Here is a 24,048-nt window from a genome sequence, read left to right on the forward strand (position 1 = left end):
CTGTTAGGAGCTGTGATGGAAGAAGAGTGAAGAGAGATTGAGAAAGTGGTGGGGAGAGCCAGTTGGACAGGTGATCAGGGAAAGCCTCCAAGGAGAGGATGTGTGAGCTGAGAGGCTAGCCATGGGAGGAATAGAAGGTGGAGGGTGCATGTCATGTACCAAGCTGCAAGGCTGCAGAGGGCTTGACCAGGGAAATGAGGAGCTGTTAAGGCTGAGCACAGGACCCAGGGGGGTGGTGAGAGGTGGGGGCTGCAGCAAGGTCATATCGGGCCTACTGGGCCCCAGCCTGGAGTTTGGATTTTACTCAGAGCATAAATTCAGGGAGTGGTGAACTCTGATTGGCATTTTTAAAAGATCACTTTAGCTGCTGTGTATGGAATAATGAATATCCTTGTGCTTGAGGCACTGCTGGCTCTATATATAGCAAGTTAAACAGTAATCTCTGCCCCTTAGAAATTTGTTATCAGAATCTAACAGTTATGATTTTTAAGTTTTTAGCAATAGCTGGCATTTATTGAGCACTGACATGCGAGGCATTCTGCTTAGCATTTTACCAGTGCTGTGTCATGTAATTTGCACGGCTTTATGAAGGAGAAGCTATTATCTCCAGTTCATGGAGAGGGAAATTGAGCTTAAGAATAGTTAAGTAATTTGCCCAAAGATCCACCCCTAATGAGAGGTGGAACTGAGACGTGAATCCAGACATTCTGAGCCCAGAGGTTGTGCTTGTAACTACTCTGCTCCACTGTACTGTCTCGGCAGTGGATTGTCTCCCCTCTGGGAATCTGGAAACATAATGGGACAGGGTCCTGGTTTCTCTTGTTCCTTGAAAAGCACCCAGGTTGACTTGCCCACCTTCAGCGGTAAGCAGTGGGGCAGCCATGTGGTCTGCCGTGTGGCTGTGCAGCCAGGGTAGACCGGCTCAGGGGCAAGAACTCCGATGTGGGTCAGGACGCCACTCTCAACCCTACTGTCCTCTAGTGTCTCCAGCCACCACTGGGCAGTCTGGAAAGGAGGCTGTTGGGAGTGGGAGCAGGAGCCCAAAGGTTTTTTTTAAGGTCATTTAAGAGTGCTCTCAAAAAATATTTTTGTGATCCCTTTGCCTCTCTGAAGGCAAAGAGTGCAGCCATTTGTTGTTAAAGGTAAAGTGTGTCTTCCTCATCTATGCTGATGGAAAAGTGTGAGTCCCACTTTTTTTCTCCTTCTCAGTTGTCCCTCACATCACAGATGCAATCCAGGAGTGGGTAATGAGACAGGCATTAATACCTGTGGATGAAGATGGCCTGGAACCTCAAGTGTGTGTTATCGAGGTGTGTATAAGTCTTTTCTAAACTCTGTGATTCCTGAGTAGGTGGCCAAGTGTACCTGTTCACCTCCTTAGTCAGCCATCAGCACCGAAGCCCTTGACCCTCCTAACTGTGATGTGGCAGGTGAGGCCATAGCAACAGTCATGTGGATCGGCTATGCAGTCAAAACTGATACCTTGTCCGAGCAATTCTCCTTTTTCAGCATTTATACATCTATGTGGTGTGGACTCTGACACATTGTGTTTCTCCGAATGAATGATGTGTTTCTCCTTTGGTTTCAGTTTCTGTATTCCTGCTGTGCTTATCCTAGCTGTTGGATCTCTGTTCCTGCAAAATAGGAGACTCGAAAGTTCCAGCAGCTAGTTTGTAACTGATACTTTTAAATATATATATATATATATATGTGTGTGTATATATATATATATATATATATATATATATATATATTTGTTTATTTCAGAGAGGAAGGGAGAGGGAGAGAGAGATAGAAGCATCAATGATGAGAGAGAATCATTGATCAGCTGCCTCCTGCACGCCCCATTGGGGATTGAGTCCGCAACCTGGGCATGTGCCCTGACCGGGAATCGAACTGTGACTTCCTGGCTCATAGGTAGATGCTCAACCATGTGGGCTAGGCTGCAAATGATGCTTTTTAATACAAAAGTTTTTTGTGGCTAAGTGGATAAGATTTAGGTTGCTCTGTGACTCTCTTACAAATAAAATTCCTAGTACATCTTTCGCCTGCCCTTTTTCTTGAAATGATGTGGAAAGATCCATGATAATCTTGGGGAATGGTAAGCCCATCCAAAAAAAGTAATCTTTTAGCACAAAGAAATACCTAATTACTGTCAGAAAACTAACCCACAGGAGGGAGGTTTAGTACTTAACCTCTAAAATAACTTTGTTTCTCTAGCTCGGTGGAACAGTGGGAGATATAGAAAGCATGCCATTTATTGAGGCCTTCCGTCAGTTCCAATTCAAGGTCAAAAAAGAGAACTTTTGTAATATTCACGTCAGCCTAGTTCCTCAGGTAAGTCATTCAAAACTTGGGGGTGATGGAGAGGAGGGAGAAAAGAATGATTTTCACTCCTTTTCTGTTTTAAATATTTGAGCTGTAGGAAGCAGAAAATAAAAACTTCTTTGTGAATTTTAAGTTACGATCATACTTTCTGAAAAGATCCAGTGGGAAACATTTGGGAAAATAATCAGGGACGTTGCAGTTAAAGCTGGTGAATTCAGCATGTCCGTTTGTCTTTAACCACATGGTGAAGCCCATGACAATTATGGTAAAGGGAATTTTTATATAGACAAAAATTCGCAAAGATAAATACTGAGAGAGGAGTCAACAGTAACAAAAATTAGGCAGAAAGCAGGTGAACATGTGGAAACTGACTTAACAGACCTGGGAGAGCTGGATCCTAAGCCTGCATCAGGAAAAGTGAGAAGTAATCCAGTTTGCCCTTCAGAGGCGCAGGAATGGGCAGCGTCCGGTACCTCTGGGAGTGGGAGTAAGGGTGAGGCTTATAATTGCTGTTCCAGAAGCAGTAAAACCTCTTGGGGGTCTAACTGCTTCTGGAAGGCAGTTGTGAGCCCCACCCTTCCCTAATGTGCACAGTGGGGCACTAGCCCCGCCCCCACCTTGGCAGAAGACTGGAGGTTTCTTTCTTTGAAGAGAGATTCTGAATGAGCAGACACTAGGGATATTTGAGGGCAGTAATACTGAACTAAAGGAAGTGTAATTTGATGCTCTTGAGACACCCTATCTTCTTCTTGGTTCCCAGAAACATCACAGCCAGGCTTGGACCTTCCATATAGGACATTGTAAGATTCTTCCTGGGGTATATGACCAGCCCAGGAGAAAACACACTGCCCTCAGAGGCTCCCCAATGAAACAGGCCAGCCAGTTCCCAGGGAGGGCCTGGTGGACAAGTCCATGCACTCGCACGGAACTTCCACTTAGCTTTTATTTATTTATTTATTTATTTTTAAATATTTTTTTTAATATATTTTATTGATTTTTTACAGAGAGGAAGGGAGAGAGAGAGTTAGAAACATCAGTGAGAGAGAAACATTGATCAGCTGCCTCCTGCACATCTCCTACTGGGGATATGCCCGCAACCCAGGTACATGCCCTTGACTGGAATCGAACCTGGGACCTTTCAGTCCGCAGGCCGATGCTCTATCCACTGAGCCAAACCGGTTTCGGCCACTTAGCTTTTAAATATGAGCTGGGAGCAAGTGATCACCAGACATTTGGAGAAAGTATCTAACATGCAAGAGATCAAACAATAGGAAAAAAAGAAAATTAGAGGAAATTAAAGCTCTGCAGGGAGCAGGAAACTTTAAGAAAATAAAACAATCTGTCATTAATATCCTTAGAATTAAAGGGAAATAAACTGCATCTATTTGACAAAGCTGGATACCCAAGAAGGGAATATTCAGAGAATAGAAAATTCTTGGGGATTAAAAATTGGATAGCAGAACTGAAAAATTTAAGAGAAAGAAAGTTGATGAAATACCCTGGGAAGTAGAACAGAAAGATCAAGAGAGAAAAACCAAGAAAGTTGGGGAATGGTCCAGGAGTTTTAACATCCAAATAATAGGATGTCCCAAAAAATAATAAATGGAGAGGGAACGAGTCTGAACCAGGGGCCCATAAGCTATGCCCACAGGTCAAGTCAACCCAGCCTGTTTTGAAAATTGTATGGAAATATGACCACACCCTTATGTTTATGTATTGTCCATGCTGCTTTTGTATTAAAAGAGCAAAGTTGAGTAGTTGTGACAGAATGCATGGCCAACAAAACCTAAAATATTTATCTGGCCCTTTATAGAAAAAAAATTTTTGCTGTAAACAATTCAAGGAAATTTCCAGACATGAGTTTTTAGATTGAAAGGGCCCACTGAATGCCTAGCATATTGAGTGAAAAATGAACCACACCAAGGCACATCCTTGTGAAATTTCAGAATAATGGGGAAGAAATTCTAAAGGGCTCTAAAGAGAAACATCAAGAATCAGTATGGCATTCAACTTTTCACCAGCAATACTGGAAGCTAAAAGTGAAGCTGTTGCCTAATAAATTCTTGGGAAAATGATTTTCAACTTAGAATTCTATACCTAGCAAATGTATCTGTTAAGTGTGAGAGGAGAATAAAGACAATTTAGTACATAGAAAACTCAGCATACCAACAAAACAAAACAGAAAGCCACACAGAAAAACAAACATTTGGACCAGAAAGGAAAAGTATGGCACACGGCTTAACGGTGGACAGTATTTAACTACTTTCAAAAGTCATAAACACTGATGAGGGATCGTGAGGTGGGGGGCTGCAGGCTCAGAATGGTTGCATGTGTAGAATGTAACAAGGAAATCAATAAAAAATGCCTCAAACTATAAGTCAGGAATCAGCAATAAAGCATTCTAAAGGGATCAGTTAAAAGAGTGAAAGAGTGGCTGGCTATCTCTAGGCTTCGGCACCACTGGTCTTTAGGACAAACTTTGTAGAGCTGTTTGAGACTCTAAAATATGTGATTTGTAACTTTAAAAAAAAAAAAATGAAATGAAGGATCAAATAATCTATTTCCCCATTAAGAAGGGGGTTTCCGGGAAAAGTCAGACTTGAAAATTCCTACCAAAGAGCAAGTAACATTTTTTTCTTTTGTAAAATAGCCCAGTTCAACAGGGGAACAGAAGACTAAGCCCACCCAGAATAGTGTCCGGGAGCTCAGAGGCCTCGGGCTTTCTCCAGATCTGGTAAGAGTTCCTTATTTCTTGGTCTCAGCATCATCTTGTGTGTCTCATTAAAATCTCTTCCGTGGCACCCAGTCCCTTTGTTTTCTTGGCATGCTTTTAGTTGACGGTGGAGAAATAGGTCTGGTTCTTTGAACTGGGGCTGTAGTTTACAAATATTTCCTTATCTGGCATGTATGTGGTCGAGTCTTATTTCTCCCCTCAGCGCGCTTTTATTCTCTCTTCCCTCCTAACAAAGAACATTGAGGAAACCCCATTTGCTTCTTGTAGTTAATAATCGTATCTGTTTTTCCAGTTTGGGATTTAGGAATTTTAAGTTTGCAAACAGATAATATTGTCATAATATGCACACATTGTGCTAGGAGTTAGCTTAACAGTGATATTTGTTTTCATTTCAATTAGGAGAAAGCCCAGCTTTGTAATCCATTCTAATTATCTTGCTTTCTTTACTGCCAGGTTGTGTGCAGGTGTGCAAATCCTCTCGACACATCAGTGAAAGAGAAAATATCTATGTTCTGCCATGTTGAACCTGAACAGGCGAGTAGAAACTCCATCTTCACGTGAATCATTTTTTGCTTCTGGTTATCCTGAAGTCTCTTAACCAGTCTCATAAGGCTTATTGTCAGTTTAGGATTTGAGACCACAGACTGTTCCCTGGAAGAACTGAAACCATTGGCTCTGTGACTCCATGATCCTGTCTTGTGGTTCCCCAATGTACTTTTCCTCTCCTGCCTCTCCTCTCCCCACTTCTTGCGCTACCTTCTGCAGCCATGCCGAATGGTGTCCGTGCCCCCGGCCCCGCTCTTGGCCTCACAATCCTCCTATTCATTTTCTTCCTTTGGGGCCCAGCTAGGACACAGTATTATCAGAGCAGCTTTACCTGTCAAACCTTCTCACTCTTGAACCTCAGTTTGATCTTTGGGCTCACAGGTGCTGATGGTGAGCTCTTATACTGCCCCTTTATGTGTGTCTGTGTGTTTCCCTTAACAGACTTTGAGCTTCTTGAGGGCAGGGCTCACCTTATTCAACTTTATATTCCTGGTGCCTGGTGTCTACGGTGTTGTAGGCTCTAAACATATTTTAGTCTTTTCTGTTATCTGTGCTACAAGGGTACCTATGGTACAGGAAATTCAAAATTTTGGAACTGTAATATGTCTAAGTATGGTGCATGGTATAGAAATTCTAGTGGTGATTAGTTGAGACTGTGGCATTGGTCAGGTTTGGCTGAAAGAGAGTTTATGGATTTGAAGGATTTTATGATTAAGTTATAGATGCTTTGTTTTGCTGCTAGATTATTTGAAGGTCAGGAGACAGAGAGGGGAGAATGAAGCAGCAGGGTTAAGATAAGGAAAATCCATTTATAAGACTACCAGGAGTGTGCTTTTATATTTGAATATAAAAATATTAAAATCATTGCCTGGCATTAAAGGGAGTAGAGCAAGAGGGAAGCCTTTCCCCATTACAGAGCAGCTGTCATCTCCATCTCCATGATGGCGCAAGCTTCAGGGAGTGAGGGCAGCCTGGGGCCTGAGAGCAGTGTTCCTGGGTGTGGTTTCTGAGCTGAGAGCTGGGAGCCCTCTCAAAGGGATTCATAACACATATGTGTAAGAGTAATTTCATTCTTATGAATAGCCATTTTTTTTGTTTGTTAATCCTCACTCGAGGATATTTTTTCCGTTGATTTTTTAGAGAGAGTGGAAGGGAGGGGGAGACAGAGAGAGAGAAACATCATTGTGAGAAAGAAACATAGATTGTTTACTTCTCACATGCAGCCCGACCAGGGCCGGGGATCGAGCCTGCATTCGAGGTATGTGCCCTTGACTGGAATGGAACCTGGGACCCTTCAGTCCAGGGGCTGACATTCTAACCACTGAACCAAACCGGCTCGGGTATAAACAGCCTTTTTATCATGTATTTCGATTATTATTAATTTGGGTTTTTTTGCTATTTGGGAAGCACTGATTCAGGTAGAAACCCAAACATTGTTCTAATTAGTGGGTGAATGCAAGAGGTTTCTATGAGAAAGAAAAACAGAATAATTATATGAATAGAAGGAAGGAATTCCTGTTGGTGTTAATAAGTCCAAGAAGGAATTTCTGTAGCTGCAGATTAGCTAAATTACTCTTTAGCTATGCATGGTGGTGCTAATTTAAACAATACCTAAAGTCTGGTAGTCAAAATGTGTATTCTTGTTAGCTTTGCAAACAATTGTTTGGAACACAATGTTGGTTTGGCTCAGTCCAGAGGTTATTTAAACATCCTAAAGGTTTGAGGAGTAAGACATACAAGGCAGTTCCTTTGGGATGGCAGATCTGACTCCATTTTGAAGTGGCTATGTTTGTCAAAGTAAGAATGTCCAAACCTGCAGAAAAATTTTATGAGTTTGTTGTAGTTTACTAGAGGCCCGGTGCACAAAATTTGTGCACTGGAAGGGTGGGGCGGGGGGGCGTCCCTCAGCCTGGCCTGCGTCCTCTTGCAGCCCGGGACCCCAGGGTATTGGGCCTAAGCCGCAGGAGGTCATCCCTCTTGCAGTCCAGGATCCCTCTCACGGTCTGGGACCCCTCGCTCCTTACTGCCCGCCTGCTCGCTGCTCCTTAGCACTGCTGCGGAGGCGGGAGAGGCTCCTGCCACCACTGCTTTGCTCACCAGTCGTGAGCCCAGCTTCTGGCTGAGCGGAGCTCCCCCTGGGGGAGTGCACTGACCACCAGGGGCAACTCCTGCATTGAGTGTCTGCCCCCTGGTGGTCAGTGCACATCATAGTGACCTGTTGTTCCCACAAGTCGGTCCACTCTTCAGTTGATTTGCATATTAGGGTTTTAATATAGGATTTGACCCATAACAGAGGTCACACCTGGAAGCAAGATCTCAACAGACTGCGAAAAATGTTTCTGCACTTCTTCAACTATTTTAGACATTTCTATCCTAGCAAATGAATAATTCAACTCAGTAATAGAATAGGTTGTCATTAAAATTATTCACTCTAAAAATGTGACTATATCTATATTTAAATTTGAATTTGAAATCTTATGCCTGTTTTTTAAATTGTGTTGCTTATCTTATTGTTAGGAGTTCTTTATATATTCTGAACTTTTACCAGATATGATTTGCACATTTTTTTCTCCTAGTTTGTGGCTTATCTTTTCATTTTCTTAATGGTATCTTTTGAAGCACAAAAAGCTTTTACATTTATATGAACTCCATTTTTTTTCCTTATAGATTGTACTTTTGGTATAATATTTAAGCACTCTGTTTAACCAAGGTCATAAAGATTTTCTTCTATGTTTTCTTAAAAATTTTTATAATTTTAGGTTTATGTTTAGGTCTAGGATTCATTGTGAGTTAACTTTTATATATAACAACTTTTCAATAAAAGTTGAGAGTCATCTTTTTGCCTATATCCAGTTCTAGCTCCATTTGTTGACAGGACTTATCTTTCAATAGTCTATATCAGTGATGGCGAACCTATGACACACGTGTCAGAGGTGACACGCGAACTCATTTTTTTGGTTGATTTTTCTTTGTTAAATGGCATTTAAATATATAAAATAAGTATCAGAAATATAAATCTTTGTTTTACTATGGTTGCAAATATCAAAAAATTTCTATATGTGACACGGCACCAGAGTTAAGTTAGGGTTTTTCAAAATGCTGACACGCCGAGCTCAAAAGGTTCGCCATCACTGGTCTATATAATAACAGCCTAATGTGCTAAAAGTCCAGTCGTCCAGTCATCCATTAGCATATCAAAGCATAATATGTTAATGATATTCTAAGGTTGCTCAACCGCTCGCTATTACGTGCACTGACCACCAGGGGGCAGACAATCAACTGGTCCACCAGTTGCTATGACGTGCACTGGCTACCAGGGGGCAGACACTCTGACTGGTAGGTTATCTTGCTGCTGGGGTCTGGCCAATTGGGATTGAGTGAGATGGGCCGGATACACCCTGGAGCCCTCCTGTGGTTTCTCCCTGGCTGGCCAACCTCCCGCGCCCCTCCCTGGCCCCGATCGTGCACCGGTGGGGTCCTTCAGCCTGGCCTGCACCCTCTCGCAATTTGGAACCCCTCGGGGTATGTCAGAGAGCTGGTTTCGGCCCAATCCTGCAGGCCAGGCTGAGGAACCCCACTGGTGCATGAATTCGTGCACCGGGCCTCTAATATTGTATAATTTTCTTTTTAGATTTGTTTATCTTTGTAAAGACTTTACGTTTATTCACAGATATTTATAATTTACTATGAATGGCATATTTAAAAAAATTGTATTTCCTGATTAGATATATCCATGTGTAGGAAACCTTGCTGACTTCTGCCCATTGATTTCAAGGCAAGCTAACATTAATTAAATTCTGTTAGTTCTGATTGTTTATGTATACATTTTCTTGTGTTTTTTTTTATGGATTAAACAATAATATTGTATACAGTTAGTGATAATTGTTTCTTTATTTTTTAGTTCATACACATTTTTTTTAAAAAATATATTTTATTGATTTTTTACAGAGAGGAAGGGAGAGAGATAGAGAGTTAGAAACATTGATCAGCTGCCTCCTGCACATCCCCCACTGGGGAAGTGCCCGCAACCCAGGTACATGCCCTTGACTGGAATCGAACCCGGGACCTTTCAGTCCGCAGGCCGACGCTCTATCCACTGAGCCAAACCGGTTTCGGCAGTTCATACACATTTTTTAAAATCTAATTGTAATGGCTAATATCTCTAGTACATCACTGAATAGAAATAGTGATATGGCCTGTTTTGCCTTGTTCCAGACTTTTGCATTAGTATTAATAGCAAACTAAATGATGTTAGCTCTGGGTTTTTTATATTTTCCATAAAATTTTTAATTTACCAATAATTTTTATTATGAATAGGTTTTGAATTATTATTAAACCTGCATCCACCGAGGTATTCTTTTCCTCTCCTTTAATCTGTTCATGTATTGACTCCCACTCTTAAATTTTCTAGTGTGGTGATTCTGAAACTCAGCATTAAAAAATACTGATGTTCCTCCTACTTCCAGAGATGGTGTGGAGTGCAGCGGGCTTAAGGATTTTTAAAAGCTCCCCCACGTGGTTCCATAGCCAAATTTGAGAACCACTGTTCTGGTGACAAATCCTTCTGAACATGACTTTCTTTTTTAAACAACATTTGTAGTTTAGTTTGTGTTGTTTTTTTAAAAGATATTTGTATCCACCCAGCTATTGTGGCTCAGTGGTTGAGCATCGATTTAGGAACCAGGAGGTCACTTTGATTCTGGGTCAGGGCACATGTTGGGGTTGTGGGTTCGATTCCCAGTAGGAGGCATGGAGGCAGCTGACCAATAATTCTCTCTCATCATTGATGTTTTCATCTCTCCCTTTCCCTTCCACTCTGAAATCAATAAAAATAAATTATGAAAAATATATTTGTATCCATGTTTATAAGAAATTAGTCACTATTTTTAATTCTTCTTGAGTTAATTGGTTTTGGTAATTTATATCTTTCTAAAAAATGGCCCTTTTTTCTCTCAAATTTAGTTATTTTCTCAAGGTCAGGTAGCTAGTAGGAGCTGTCAGCCCAGTTAGTTTTTGTTTGTTTTGTAAAATAACCTTTGCTGCTTTTTAAACAGGTGATCTGTGTCCACGATGTCTCATCCATCTATCGAGTCCCCTTGTTATTAGAGGAGCAGGGGGTTGTCGATTATTTTCTTCGAAGACTTGACCTTCCTATCGAGAGGCAGCCACGAAGAATGCTGATGAAGTGGAAAGAGATGGCTGACAGGTTTGCTTCATAAGAAGGAGCTGGGAATTCTAGCCTATTTCTTTTTTTTAGGGGCTCAGGGAATTCAGCTCTTACTTGTGCTATCATCTCATGTTAGAAAAGGTCATAAGTGGTAAGGAGCATTAAGAAAGGCTCTCAGCCTTCATGTTTTGTGTCATGGACAAGGAAGTCCTGGGGGGCTTGGCCTAGGTCCCAGGTCGCAAGTGAGTTCAGATACCACACTGACACTCTTGTCTCTGGTCGACTAGACACTCAGCAGGGACCTGGTGGCAGTGGGTTAGCGCACGTACCCGAGGCCCACACCGATGACCGGTGAGGCTGGAACACTCCTGGGCAGCATCCCAGCTGTCTGAGCTGGGCTTGGGAACATGTCGCTCACCCCGCACCAGAAGAGGGTCAGCAGGGAAGTCAGTCTCCTGCTGCCACGCTGAGAACTCCCCGCTCCTCCTGAGGCGGTGTGGTGCTCACTTCTCACGCCCCGCCCAGAGCACTGGTGTAGTAAGCACGTGGGAGGGAAGCCACTCATCCCACTGCTGTGATATTTTCATTTTGACATTTTCCCTTTCAGGTTTTGTCCATTTACGTGCACATCTTCTTATAGCTACAAAAATGGCACACGGTTTTAGGACTTTTTCATAAAATATAAATATTTTTGCTCTGTTGCTAATTACATTTTATAATGTAATGAATATGGATTATTGTGTGGATGTCCTATAATATATTTGCCTATACCCTTCATCACACATTAACCCTTGTGAAGTGTTGGTCCATTTTTTTGTCCTTTGGGATTTTAATTTTTTATAAAACAATGTGTGTGAGAGTTTTGAAGCCATCTCTTTGTAACGGCTTCTAAAATCCCATTTTCTTAAAAAGCCAGCCACATTGATCTGAAAATTGTTTGCTCTTTACTGCTGGGTACATAGGACTCAGATAATAGCTGCTTCCGGAAAGTTCTTCCCAGACTTGTTTTTCTTCTCTTTCAAAAGGAATTTAGGTCTCGTGGTCATATGTACGTGGTCATATGTACATTCTAAATATTTTGTGGTTTCTTGACCTGATTGGTAGATACGACCGCTTGCTGGAGACCTGCTCTATTGCCCTTGTGGGCAAGTACACTAAGTTCTCAGACTCCTACGCCTCTGTCATTAAAGCCCTGGAGCATTCCGCACTGGCCATCAACCACAAGTTGGACATCAAGGTGAGGAGGGTGGCGCTGTGCAGCAAGGCATGACCAGGGAGGCTGTCTGCAGTCCATAGATGCTGTGTATCTGCTTTATATTTTTGAAGCTCAGAATTTATTTTTAGGATTAAAAAGATTTATGGTGGGCCCCTGGCTTTGAGAGAACAGTAGAGCATTTTCAGGAAATAATGAAGGAAGAGGTAGTCAGAGTAGAAGCTGAGAGACAGTGAATGCTTGGATCTGAATATCAAGCAACCAAGTAAAATTGCCCCAAGGGGGTGGGGGAGCCCTGGCTGGCCAGAGGCACTTTGCACAATTGCTGGTACCAGTTACCGTGTCTGTGAAGTGGGAATGCTGATATCCACCACATAGAGCTGGGAGGTTTCTCCAAAATATGTGTCTAGTCGCTGAGTCAGTGCTTGGAACGGGGGCAGCACCCAGTAAATAGTAGTTACCTGCTCTGCTCTGCGACGCGGTGGGCAGAAGCCGAGCGGTGGACTGTCAGGCATGGCCCCTGCTTGTCTCCTTGAGGCAGTAGAGTGTCGGGGTCCATGGATTCCAGAGCCACACAGCCAGGGCTCAGATTCTGGCTCCCTCGCTTACAAGATGTGTGACTCCAGGCAAGTTACTTAACCCTCTTTGTGCCTCAGTTTCCTCTCCTTTAACAGGGGATAGTGATAGTACCTTCCTCATAGTACTATTATAAGAATTAAATGAGTTCATTTAAAGTGCTTAGTACTGTGCCTGGCATAGAGGAAGTACTGTTTGTTAGCTCTTTTGGAAAATCTTGCACATGTCCCTTTTATACGTTTCCCCAGCATCACAGCCCCCCAGCTGGAGCAGGTGTCCTCACCAGCGACACGGGGGTTTGCCTGTTTCTCCAGGTGTTTCCCAGGGTGACAGTTTGCTTTGTGCTGGTGAACAGATTCCTGTAGAACGACCTATTCCATGTGCTTACAGAATTATGGGATTTCATTACACTGCCTGACTTACATTTGCTAGTTCTTTGCATCACTCATTTGTTCTATCCACGTGGAGCTAGTCTGTGCCTCTCCTGTGTTAGATGTGGAGGTGAAAGGTGACTAGAAAGTCAGGGAGGTCTCGTAGGTGTGATTGGGAGGATTTGAAAGTAAAGTATCATTTTAAAACTACTTTAAAATTGAGAAAGATGGGGCATTGATAATACTGTTCAGAAATGATGAAAGATCAGTTCACGGCTCTGGCATCATGAGCCTGCTTCTTTTCTCCTGTCTGACTGCGCCCAGTACATCGATTCCACGGACTTGGAGCCGAGCACCTTGCAGGAGGAGCCTGTGCGCTACCACGAGGCCTGGCAGAAGCTCTGCAGTGCTCAGTGAGTAGCTCTGCCCTTGGCTTTCACAGGTCTTGGGTTGCGTCTGTGGGAAAAGTGCTGTGCTTTCGTGTGCTGGTGGTAAATCTGCTTGTTTAAATGTCTTTAATTATTGAAGAGACTGCATACCGGATGATGTAAACCTTACCAAAATACAGCTCCTCCGTGTCGTTGGAGCTGAAGAGAACTTGTTCTAGTTTTATTGCATCTGTTGGTGAAGCTTAACTTAAAGATTTTCATCCAGAAGATATGATTAGTATCTGTTGGTAGAGTCTTGTAAGTAGTTTGTTTTCAGCAGCTGCTATTGATAATCATAAAACATGAGCAAGAATTTCTAGTTCACCAGGAGAATTGAATGTTACGGGGCCATGTAGCTATGGTTGAGACCCCAGTCAGTGTGGCACTCAGGCTGACCAGGAAAGGTCCCTTCCTGTTTGGGAGCACAGTAAGCCCAGAGGGGGAACTGCATTTATATTAATACAGATTAAAAATTAGGAAAGAGGCTGTGCCTGGGACAAATACTGTGTGGTAGCAGTATTACAGCTTGGTATGCCATATTTTTTACTTGTTGGCACTTAGTACCGTCACTGAGAAAAGTCTGTGGTTTTGTGTTTTCTAAGTTCTTAGTGTTTCCATTCAGCTCGTTGGCAGCCTGAAATCACAGACATAGCCCAGTAGCAAAGTGTATGGGTAACTTCATGGCTTCTGTGTCTTGGAAGTGGCCCGTGGGTGGTCACTGCAAGCTGGACTGGTGGGAGGGGTCACCCTGCTGTGCTCTCTTCTCTTGAACAGTGGAGTGCTGGTTCCAGGGGGATTTGGTGTTCGAGGGACGGAAGGGAAAATCCAAGCTATCTCCTGGGCTCGGAAGCAGAAGAAGCCTTTTCTGGGTAAGAAGCAGAAAGGAGCACAAGGAAGGTGCCTGTAGCCTGAAGGTGAAAAGGGATCTCCAGACCCAAACACAGGTGCCATCTTTCCAGATAGTAACTCAAGTCCAAGACTCTGATTCTGTGTGGGAGAAATTCAAACCCTCCTTTAAAATGAGACGTTAAACTTGTGAGTTTCCTGTAGATGTCATGGAACTTTCGAAAGAATGAAGTGTCAGTTAGGAAATCTTGTTTATTTACTGACCTTGGCTTTAGGCAGGAGGTGGGGAACTGTGTTCCATCCTCACTTGAGGCACCAGTTGACTATTGACTAAGTAAGCAAAGTGATCTGGGATGCTTCCTCGTGCTGTAAATTTCAGGAATTTTCAAGGTGACCAATTATAAGTGGGAACTGAGTAAAAGGGGGGAGGAAAACTTGACTTTTCAAAGTACTGAATAAAATATTGGAATTGAATAACTTCTGAAACCTGGAGTCTTTACATACACTCAGGTCCAGTTTTTAGAATCCGATGCAGATACAGCATAGCAGGGGGGCTTGCTCATAGCAGGAAGTTGAGAGAGTTTGTGGTTGGAATGCTGTGTACAAGCAGGACACAGCCCCAGGCAGGCTGTGGGAAATGTGGGAATGTCACCTTTTCCATGGAGCTTCATTCCTGTTTCTCTCCCACCTGCAAGGCGTGTGCTTAGGAATGCAGTTGGCAGTGGTTGAATTTTCAAGAAATGTGCTGGGATGGCAAGGTAAGTGTCTGCTTAAAAACTTTTTACATCCCTGGAGGGCACAAAGCCTGGTACCTATGGGGTCACTGGGAGCCGTGGAGAAGGACAGGCCCGCCTGGGCTCTCAGTACCTCTTGGGGTGCATTAATGAGGATGTTTATTGAGGGAAAGCAGGGCCTCCTCCAAGCGAAACCCCAGGAAGGAGGGAGCCCAGCTGAGCAAGCTCTCTGTCCCAGCACTTCCTGTTCTGGAGATCCTCACACTTTATCACCATGGCCATCGCCCTGACCTAGTGTCCAACGAGAGAACTCTGGCCTGTGTGAGGCTGTGCAGTTTTTATGAACTTGAGCTGGTTAGACCAGGGCTCCATCTGACTTTATCATTTATTATGGGTGCTTCTAGGCACATTCCTTAGCCTTTCGGGGCCTCTGTTACTACTATAAAGTGGGTTAATAATGATACCCACTTCACATGGCTATAACTAGTAAATGAAGTTATACGTTAATAGCCCCAGCACAGGGCCTGGCAAATGGGAAATAATCATGTCAGCTCTGTGCCTGGGTAAGGGTATCACTGTGTCCAGACCATCCCCAAACTGGTGGCTTCCAACACAGTGGTTTATTTCCCAGTATTCTGTGAGGTGACTGGTTTCCTCTCCGTGCAATGTGGCTGAGATCGCCCTGCCCTGCCCTCAGCTCTGCCCAGCAGGGACATCGCAAAGGTCTCTCCCCGTGGCAGCTTATCATCAGTCACTAATTCAAGCCGAGCTTCCTCACAGCATGGAGATAGACTGGCTTCCACAATGACAAGCCGACTGTGCAAGCCCCTGTCAAGCTTGCTGATGTCTGTGGCCAAGCCCAGAGTCGTGGGCGGGGGGGGGGGGGGGGGGGGTGGAGGAGAACAACCTCGCGATGTGAATACTGGGGGTGTGGTTCGTTGGGGAGTTCTAAGAAAAATAAAGCAACGTGAAGGAATGAACAAGCGGTCTGCCTTTACAAAGTTCTTGTGGTTCTTCTGTGGCCAGCTCGCTGTTAGCAGGCTGACCTCAGTTCACATTTCTTCTGAGCTAAGGGGATGGTGGCTCATTTTTGTAGGGAGCGTGCCCTTAGGTTCTGGCTTCTGAGCTGGTGGGCACTGTCTTACCCCCCACCGCCCTGGAGCTGGCCCTCTGGGCACCGTCGACCCTCCTGCCACCACTGGGCTTCCCAGGTGGATGAGTGACCTGGTGAGGAGCTGTCCTTGAGTTGAGTCCTGGCCTTGGTTTGGCCCCAGCAGGGGCAGATGCCCCGCGTATTCAGTAGAACGAACAGACACAGAACCAGCAGCTCGGTGCGTTTCCTTTTAGTCTTCAGTGGTTTTGCTTGTGGTTAGATGGTAAGTTCAGTAAAGGAGAGAAAGGTTACTTGGGTTTTGAAATCAGCTAATTTCTGATTTAGCTATTGAGTGAGGCAGTTGAGTAGGGCCTGATATAAGATGCTGAGCACGAAAGAGATAGTACTTGCCCATCTTGGAAAGAGAAAGTCTGAAACGAAAAGTGAAAAAAAAGTTGAGATTACAGTATAGGAACCTCATAAGGATGTGTTATCTAAATAAGGATTATTTATGTCATTGGTTTCCACGTCCCCATTTTGTATAGCTTTGACCTCCTCCAGAGGGTTACAGATGTAATGCAAAAAATGCATTTGTGTGTTTATTTTATAACTTTGAAATGCTGTCCCTAGTTTTTGTTCTAATCACTGAATGACTTTAAACTGAAGAGGGATATTGTGATTCAGAGCTTAGGAATCAAACTTTTAAAAAATCAGATTTGCTTGTGATTATTTTCATAACACAAATGTTTTTTATTTTGCAGATGCCAATTCTACAGAGTTTAACCCCAATACCAGTCATCCTGTGGTAAGTCTAGTGTTTGCGTCTCACCAGGGCCTACATGGTGTGGAAGGGACACTGATGGAAGATGATGTTTAGAGACAGGAAATGAGACCACTTAGGTCCATCCCAAAGGGCCCTGAGGTCCTGCCTTTCAGACCCACTGGAGAGGAAGGATTTTCTTTTTCATTGCGTGATTTCTCACTGCTCTTCCATTTTGCCACAAAAGGTTTTAAGGACAGGGACCACCCTAGCCAATTAGGGGGGACAGGGGTCCTGATTAAAATAATTCTCCATCCCCACTCCCCTTAGCTCCCAGGAGGGCTTTATAATAATACTGATATGAGCCCTGACTGGTTTGGCTCAGTGGCTAGAGCGTCGGCCTGCAGACTGAAGGGTTCTGGGTTTGATTCCAGTCAAGGGCATATACCTTGGTTGCGGGCACATCCCCAGTGGGGGGTGTGCAGGAGGCAGCTGGTCGATGTTTCTCTCTCATCGATGTTTCTGACTCTTTATCTCTCTCCCTTCCTCTCTGTAAAAAATCAATAAAATCTATTTTTTTAAAAATAATACTGATATGAAACACTTATGGGCACTTATTATTGTGCTAGGCATTGTTCACTGCTTTATATAGGGGTGGGCAAAAGTAAGTTTACAGTTGCTCGCGTGGAAAAATCTGTAATACAAGAGTAATAATATAAAAATAAACTTTCACAACTGTAAACCCATTTTTGCCCACCCCTGTATATTGATTCACTTAATTCCCAACAACCCTGGGAGATGGGCATATCATTAAAGAACTTCTGGAATTCAGTACTGATTTGTGTAATGGTGACCAGAGCCCTTTGAGACGCATACTCGTGTGACATCTCCTACCAGGGGAGCGTGGCTCGGGGGCGAGGGACAGTGCCTTCCTTGTCTGAATCCCTAGCCCCAGGCCTGCAAAGCTCTTGATCTCAAGGCACTTCCACAGCATCCGTATGTGCTTGTTGACCTGAACTTGAACTTTGCTAACACTAAAACCTCAGGAGGAGAAAAACAAAGGTTTTGAAATGTGAGGGTGGAGGAGGAGCACGGGACTGAGCCGTGCACTGACTGTTGGGGCTGGGGCCCTCGCCACTCTGTTCTGCAGGCACTCACTAAGCTGTCGGGGCTCCGTGAACCCTAGACGAGCACCCTTGCCTCTGACAGCTCATTGGTCTCGTGGAGCGGGAGGGAGCGTGTGATAACATACCTGTCTGTTGTACTTGGGCTGTTAGTCCTCGTGAGAACTGCTGCAGCCCAGCAGCACTTGGGTCCACAGTACTGGGCGCGGGAATGGCTCATGAGGGCAGCGGGAGGATTCAGCCCCCACCCAGTGAAGGTTAGAATGATTACTAGGGCCGTTTCTCCCTGTGACAAACGCCTCTTAGCAGGAACGGCTGGGGAGTTGGAGCCTCCAGGCTCATGTCACTCAGTGCGGCGGTCTGTCTAACGGAAGCAGAGTTGGAGAGCATGCTTGTTTTTCATCCTCCAGGTCATAGACATGCCAGAGCACAATCCTGGGCAGATGGGCGGCACCATGCGGCTGGGCAAGAGGAGAACCCTGTTTCAGACCAAGAACTCCGTCATGAGTAAGCGCTGCCCCACTGGCGGCCTTCGGCTCGGCACCTACAGGACGTGTGCCTTGGGGTGGCGGGGAGGGGAGGGGGGGGGTGGGCTCTGGAGCTTTTGATTCTGTTCTTGCTTTAGAAGTTCCTTTCCTTTCCCAGTCATGCACTTCTAGTATCCACTGAAGCAGGCAAAGCCACGGTGTGGGTCTTAGGAAGGTCCCAGGCAGTGCAGCCAGGACCAGGGGCGTCTTGGGTGTGGACGAGTCACCAGAATGAGGCAGTTAGGTGAAATCCACTGTAACCTCTTCCTTTCCTATATTGTGAGGTTGAACCATGTGGAATTGTTGTCCCACAAAAATGGCCGTTTCATAAAGTTCAATCTAAATAGATTTAATTCTAAAAGTACTAGCAGGTGCTAAAGATTTAGGGAAAATGTGGGGAGGAAATATTTAAGACAGTGAAGATGTATTTCCTGCCCACCGGGACAGGGACTGCACGTGTGAGCAGAGGCAGCTCCGTGTCTGGGGACTCAGCAGCACAGAGTCGGAGTCACTCGAGTGGGCGGCCCTTCAGCCCTCTCCCTAACGTGCTGGGACTCGGGGCTCCTCCTGGCAGCCGCGTGGGTTTGCAAAGCGACACTTGCAGGTGCAGCGCTTGCAGGTAGCCAGCGGGGCTGCGGAGCTTTGACAGCTGTGAGTTAACTGCGCAGTGCTGGCCCCACGGTCACCTGTGCAGCTCCTCAGACATCTCTCAGGGCTTCGGACGTTGGGGGCCTCCTGATACGTCTTCCAAGGTAGTTTGCTCAGGTGCGAGGGTGGTGGTGAAAGTCTGTTTCTGTTGCAGTTTGTCTCCATGTGGTCAGAATGTCAGAGCCCAAACTCAGCCTAAATTGCTGCTGCGAGCGGGTGGCTTAGGTGGCAGGGGAATCAGAAATAACCTTCAAAAGGCCCAGGTGATAAAAGGCATGGATGATAAAAGTGGAAAGCAGATGTGGTTGTGAATAGATTTCGTGTGTGTGTGTGTGAAATCAGAATTCTCTACATCCGCATGGTTTTGGTTTTGGTTACTTGTTTGTCTGTTTTCTTGCCAGGGAAACTCTACGGAGATTCAGATTACTTGGAAGAGAGGCACCGCCACAGATTTGAGGTGAGGAATTGAGTTTTGTGACTTTTAAATTTTTCTCCGTTCTGTTGCTTTGGAGACAGTAAGCTGAGAAATTAGTCTTCATTCTTCAACAGGTGAATCCAGTCTTGAAAAAGTGTTTGGAGGAGCAAGGCTTAAAGTTTGTTGGCCAAGATGTTGGAGGAGAGAGAATGGAAATTGTGGAGTTGGAAGGTGAGTACTTGGGGTGCTGTGTCTAATGGAAAACAGTACGGTTTTCTTGGCACGTGGGGAAACACAAACATGTTAGCTGCTACCCTTGACCTAACAGAATAGGAAGCAGCACTGTCTTGGGAGGTGGGGGTCTTGGCGACGGAGGTGCCTGGAGCCCAGGGACACGGGGCCCACAGGGTGGCTCTGTGCCAGGGCCTCCTGCAGGCAGCCATTCCAGCTCTGGCCTCGGTGCCTCCTCCTCCCGGATGGGAGCTTGGACTCGGTCCTTGGGCCCCCTCTAATCTAATGTGACCTGTGACTCAACCCTTCAGATGTCTGGGGAGCCAGGGACAGGACCTGGAGAGGAGGTGCCTTCATCCAGGAGGCTGACACGGGCAGGGGAGAGGGCATCTGCTCCCATGTCTTGTGGGTACTTTAACCCGGGTTCCAATCAAGACGCTGTTTCAAATAATTGTAGGGTCTGTGCACATATGAAACATTTAACAAGATTTTGTCTCTAATACATGTGATGTGCACATGCATGATGAAGCTGTTTCTTGCATGTTTCTGTTTCAGATCATCCCTTTTTTGTTGGCGTTCAGTACCACCCTGAGTTCCTGTCCAGACCCATCAAGCCGTCCCCGCCGTACTTTGGCCTCCTCCTGGCCTCCGTGGGGCGGCTCCCGCATTACCTCCAGAAGGGCTGCAGGCTCTCGCCCAGGTCGGGTCACCTTCCTCGGCCCTCAGTGGTCACTGGTTCCACGCAGCAGCATCACCCCCTGGTGATAAGCCGAGCCCAGGAGCCGGGCTGGGGGCTCCTTCCCACAGGGACCTGCGGTGACCTTGTCCCTGGGTTTTCTCCGGCTGCCTGTGTGCCGCCCATGACCTACCCCAGCACTGCCGAGTCCCCCACCTGCAGCATCGGGGTTCCAGGATTCCAGTCCAAGTTGGACCCTGTGGTCCAGGGGGGGCGGTGATTTTTCCCCGGGTGTCGGCTGCAGTTGTCGGCTGCTGTGCACCCTAATCCAGAACCAATTGGTCACCCTGGGTTGGGCCTACGGTATCGTGACTGCAGCAGAGTTCAAATGTGTGCCTTTGTAACTAGAAGCTCTGCAGCTGAATATGTGATGCAGTCGAGTCCTTCTGGCGTGTCCTGTGGGCTCCATGCTTACAGAAGCAGGGAAGCGAGTGAGTTCGGGCGGGAGATGATGAGTAAAGCGTCTGAATTCTGCAGGGACACCTACAGCGACAGAAGCGGAAGCAGCTCCCCCGACTCCGAGATCACCGAATTGAAGTTTCCATCCATAAATCATGACTGATGGTAATGTATGTGCTATTTTTAAGCTTTAGGTTTTTATTGTTTGTTTTTGTAATGGTGATAACACTAGAATTATTAGAATATCATGAGTTTAGTGTTAAAATTTTTATCTGCCAGAGAATGAAAATGGTATGGTCAGCGTGGGCATCAAGTGGGAGAGACCCCTCCAAGTACTGCTCTGCCCCAGTACGTGCAGTTACACACGCGCTCCGCCCCAGTACGTGCCGTTACACACCCGCTCCGCCCCAGTACCTGCAGCTACACACCCGCTCTGCCCCAGTATGTGCAGTTACACACCCGCTCCGCCCCAGTACGTGCAGTTACACACCCGCTCCGCCCCAGTACGTGCCGTTACACACCCGCTCCGCCCCAGTACCTGCAGCTACACACCCGCTCTGCCCCAGTATGTGCAGTTACACACCCGCTCCGCCCCAGTACGTGCCCTTACACACCCGCTCTGCCCCAGTACGTGCAGTTACACACCCGCTCCGCCCCAGTACCTGCAGTTACACACCCGCTCCGCCCCAGTACCTGCAGTTACACACCCGCTCCGCCCCAGTACCTGCAGTTACACACCCGCTCCGCCCCAGTACCTGCAGTTACACACCCGCTCCGCCCCAGTACCTGCAGTTACACACCCGCTCCGCCCCAGTACGTGCGGTTACACACCCGCTCCGCCCCAGTACGTGCGGCTACACACCCGCTCCGCCCCAGTACGTGCCCTTACACACCCGCTCTGCCCCCGTACGTGCCCTTACACACCCGCTCTAGGGACTCCAGTGGGGGACACCAGTCACTGAGCAGTTGTCTCCTTATGGATTGCTACATTCAGGTGCTAATCTGACTAAATCTGGGAGGACAGGATTCTTAGCCTTCGATATTTCATGTTTCCATAAACTTGGAGGTCTTGAAGGAGGTGACAGATGATGTGACAACATGGTAATTGTCATTTTTGCAGAGCCTCATGCCTTCATCAGGAAATGCTATAATATTGATATATGTGATACCTTTATGTTGATTGCTGCTTATTCTGGAAATCCCTTAAAATCCAAATAATTATTGAGCGAACTTTGAATGTTTGTCTTTGTAGTGACAGGACTTGTCAGTATATAAAGTATCGTAGATGTGGGCACTGCCGTGAAGTGTATGAAGTCCTGCTAAGATGACTGAGCGAACTGTCAGCAAATATAGGCCGCTGCTGACGGTACCAGAGGGGGTTAGGGTGTCAGTCAGGAATCCGGGGTCTAAAGGAGAACAGGGATGTGGCCTGGTCCCATGGAGCGGGGGTTCCCATCACAGATAAGATGAGCAGCTGAGCTCCTGCACCCTTGCCCTCAGTAGCAGTGGGCCCCTGCACCGCGCAGACCTGGTCGAGGGGGCACACGGCTGTTGCCGTCTGCCTTGGTTGATTAGCCACCTGAATGAGGTGGGCCGGGAGAGAAGTAGGCTTGTGCTGGGGGGAGGTGGTGGTTGCTTTCTCTGCTGGGTGAGCGTGTAGCCCAGATGGCCTGGCCGGTGCTCTCCGGTGGACAGTGTGCTGAGGCTGACAGGCTAAAAACTGCCCCGGGAGAAAGGAGACTGGAACAGGAAAGGGTAGATCTTTGGTCAGTTACATGGCATTCTAACTGCGCCCTCAGTGGAGAGCTCAGTCCGTGGCACTGTTAGCGGCTGGATGCTCTGAAAAGAGTGCTTGTATTGGGGCAGGTGTAGAGGTCCCTGTAAGATCTTAAAAGCGTGTGGTTCTATAGGAATGATCCATTTAGCTGTAATTATTCATGTCAGGCTCCTACCACGGACTTCCATGAAAAACAGACATAGTTGACATAGCAGCTGACTCCAAATTCTGACTTTTCTACTTTAACAATGCATACGTCATGTAATTGCTAATTGTCTTTTTTTGTTTTTTTTTGTAAGCAGGGGTGATTCTTCAAGAGAGCCTTCAGACTTCGGGAGTTTACAGCTTGATTTTACACTCGGCTTTTGACACTTCCTTTAAATTATGTTTTTATTAAGAATATTTTATTATGGGGAAGGGTATTGGGAAGACTGTGACCTGCATGTCCCATCATGTGTATCGGCTCCTGCACGGTGGCTGCCTGGTGTTGACACTCTCCTTTTCAGCCCCAGCCTCAGACGGGAGGCGGGACATCCGGGCAGGAGCGGTGACAGGGCGGCTGGAGTGCCCGCCAAGCGCCTCGTTTCTGCAGCCACCTGCGTCGCCGTGGGTTTGCGTGTGTGGCCTCCCTCTTCCCGGGGAGGCCTAGACCATCCTCAAGAGTGCCGCATGCGCTTGGTGCGCCCAGAGGGTAACTTTAGCTACTGCTTACACCCTTGGTGCTGGTGACCTGCGGGTGCTGCCAAGAGCAGGGAAACCAGAAACGAAGCCTTGGCACTGCCCCGCCTGGGGACTGTCAGTGCCAACTGTGGCTGGGACTCGCTGTCCAAGGGACAGTCAGTTTGATGTCACATGAACGGCAGGAAGTCTGTGTCTCTCTGCAGCGTGATTTGAGAATCCCTGTCCTCTGGCTGGGCGTCTCCTGGGGCTGGGAAGCGCTCCTTGCATCAAGGGGTCACTCAAAAAAGGAACAGAGCCTCTAAGACCCTCTCACATATCAACAGCTTTGCTTGAGGGACTTCTTCCTTCGGGATGGTGTTACTGCAGTTGAAAGGCAATATGAAAATCTATTTTCTTTACATGACGTAACAATGGGCACAGCTGTGTGCCCCTTATATTCTGGCTGGACTTGGTGTAAACTCTAACTTAAGAAATAAATAATGCGGAACAAGAGATGTGCTTTGTTTGTCATGCTCTTCATGTACTGGCACATGGGAAGTGTCTGCTGCCAGGCATGCCTGTGTGCCTCCCGTCACCTGAGCGCCAGTCCTAGGCTGTCCTCCAGGGGAGCAGTCTTCGTGGATGACCTGATAGTTTAAAAACTAAGAAAGGAGCCCTTCTTTGTAATAGGGTCCAGAACTTCCCCAAAGACTTCAAATTTAGATTCTCAGCATT

At 46.1% G+C, this 24,048-nt stretch overlaps 1 protein-coding gene across 2 annotated transcripts in view; it reads left to right on the plus strand.

Annotated features, from left to right (window-relative positions):
- The window catches only part of CTPS1 (CTP synthase 1), a gene marked incomplete at its 5' end in the record, with an annotated part of 30,988 nt that extends 7,162 nt beyond the window's left edge, over positions 1–23,826 (plus strand). The window contains 16 exons of one of the 2 annotated variants that reach the window (XM_081086988.1): positions 1,210–1,310; positions 2,221–2,337; positions 4,979–5,062; positions 5,516–5,596; positions 10,663–10,814; positions 11,880–12,012; positions 13,260–13,348; positions 14,138–14,232; positions 14,905–14,967; positions 16,798–16,841; positions 18,331–18,427; positions 19,497–19,552; positions 19,645–19,741; positions 20,297–20,441; positions 20,955–21,046; positions 22,956–23,826. In XM_081086988.1, the coding sequence (XP_080943114.1) occupies positions 1,210–1,310; positions 2,221–2,337; positions 4,979–5,062; positions 5,516–5,596; positions 10,663–10,814; positions 11,880–12,012; positions 13,260–13,348; positions 14,138–14,232; positions 14,905–14,967; positions 16,798–16,841; positions 18,331–18,427; positions 19,497–19,552; positions 19,645–19,741; positions 20,297–20,441; positions 20,955–21,039 (1,439 nt within the window). In that variant the 3' untranslated portion in view covers positions 21,040–21,046; positions 22,956–23,826. Of the gene's footprint in view, positions 1–1,209; positions 1,311–2,220; positions 2,338–4,978; positions 5,063–5,515; positions 5,597–10,662; positions 10,815–11,879; positions 12,013–13,259; positions 13,349–14,137; positions 14,233–14,904; positions 14,968–16,797; positions 16,842–18,330; positions 18,428–19,496; positions 19,553–19,644; positions 19,742–20,296; positions 20,442–20,825; positions 21,047–22,955 lie in introns of both variants that reach the window. The other variant, XM_081086987.1, reaches the window with a different exon arrangement.
- Positions 23,827–24,048: the final 222 nt, after the last annotated feature.

Source organism: Myotis nattereri, assembly GCF_964212035.1.
Source record: "Myotis nattereri genome assembly, chromosome: 3".
NCBI lineage: Eukaryota > Metazoa > Chordata > Mammalia > Chiroptera > Vespertilionidae > Myotis > Myotis nattereri.